General features: G+C 48.9%; 1 protein-coding gene across 1 annotated transcript in view; it reads right to left on the bottom strand.

The window, feature by feature from the left end:
* Nucleotides 1-77: 77 nt before the first annotated feature.
* Nucleotides 78-356, bottom strand: part of EMH_0084070 (uncharacterized protein) — a gene marked incomplete at both ends in the record, with an annotated part of 1211 nt that continues 932 nt past the window's right edge. Inside the window, one exon of the mRNA XM_013500706.1 lies at nt 78-192. Within this exon, the coding sequence (XP_013356160.1) occupies nt 78-192 (115 nt within the window). The remainder of the gene's footprint in view (nt 193-356) is intronic.

Below are 356 nucleotides of genomic sequence, written 5' to 3'. Positions count from 1 at the left end.
TATATATATATATATATATATATATATATATATATATATATATATATATATATATATATATATAAACAAAATTAATACTATTGACTATCTCCTTTATCCATCTGCTGTTGCTGCTCTTGCTGCTGCTGCTGCTGCTGCTGCTGTTGCTGCTGCTGCTGTTTTACTGCTGCAGCAAGCCTACCTCCTCCCCTCCTATAATAACACCGGGGGCCCCTGCAGCAAGGGGGCCCCCCAGGGGGGCCCCCACTGTCAATACACCGCAGCAGTGCAGCAGCTGGCTCTGAACAGCAGCAGACAGCAGCGGGAGGGAGAGGCCCCCGCGAGAGCACAGACACACCCCAGCCCCACACACGCCT

The sequence above is a fragment of the Eimeria mitis genome, genomic scaffold (genome assembly GCF_000499745.2).
Source record: "Eimeria mitis Houghton genomic scaffold, Emh_scaff5759, whole genome shotgun sequence".
Classification (NCBI taxonomy): Eukaryota; Apicomplexa; class Conoidasida; order Eucoccidiorida; family Eimeriidae; genus Eimeria; species Eimeria mitis.
This window is presented reverse-complemented; position numbering and strand designations above follow the sequence as displayed.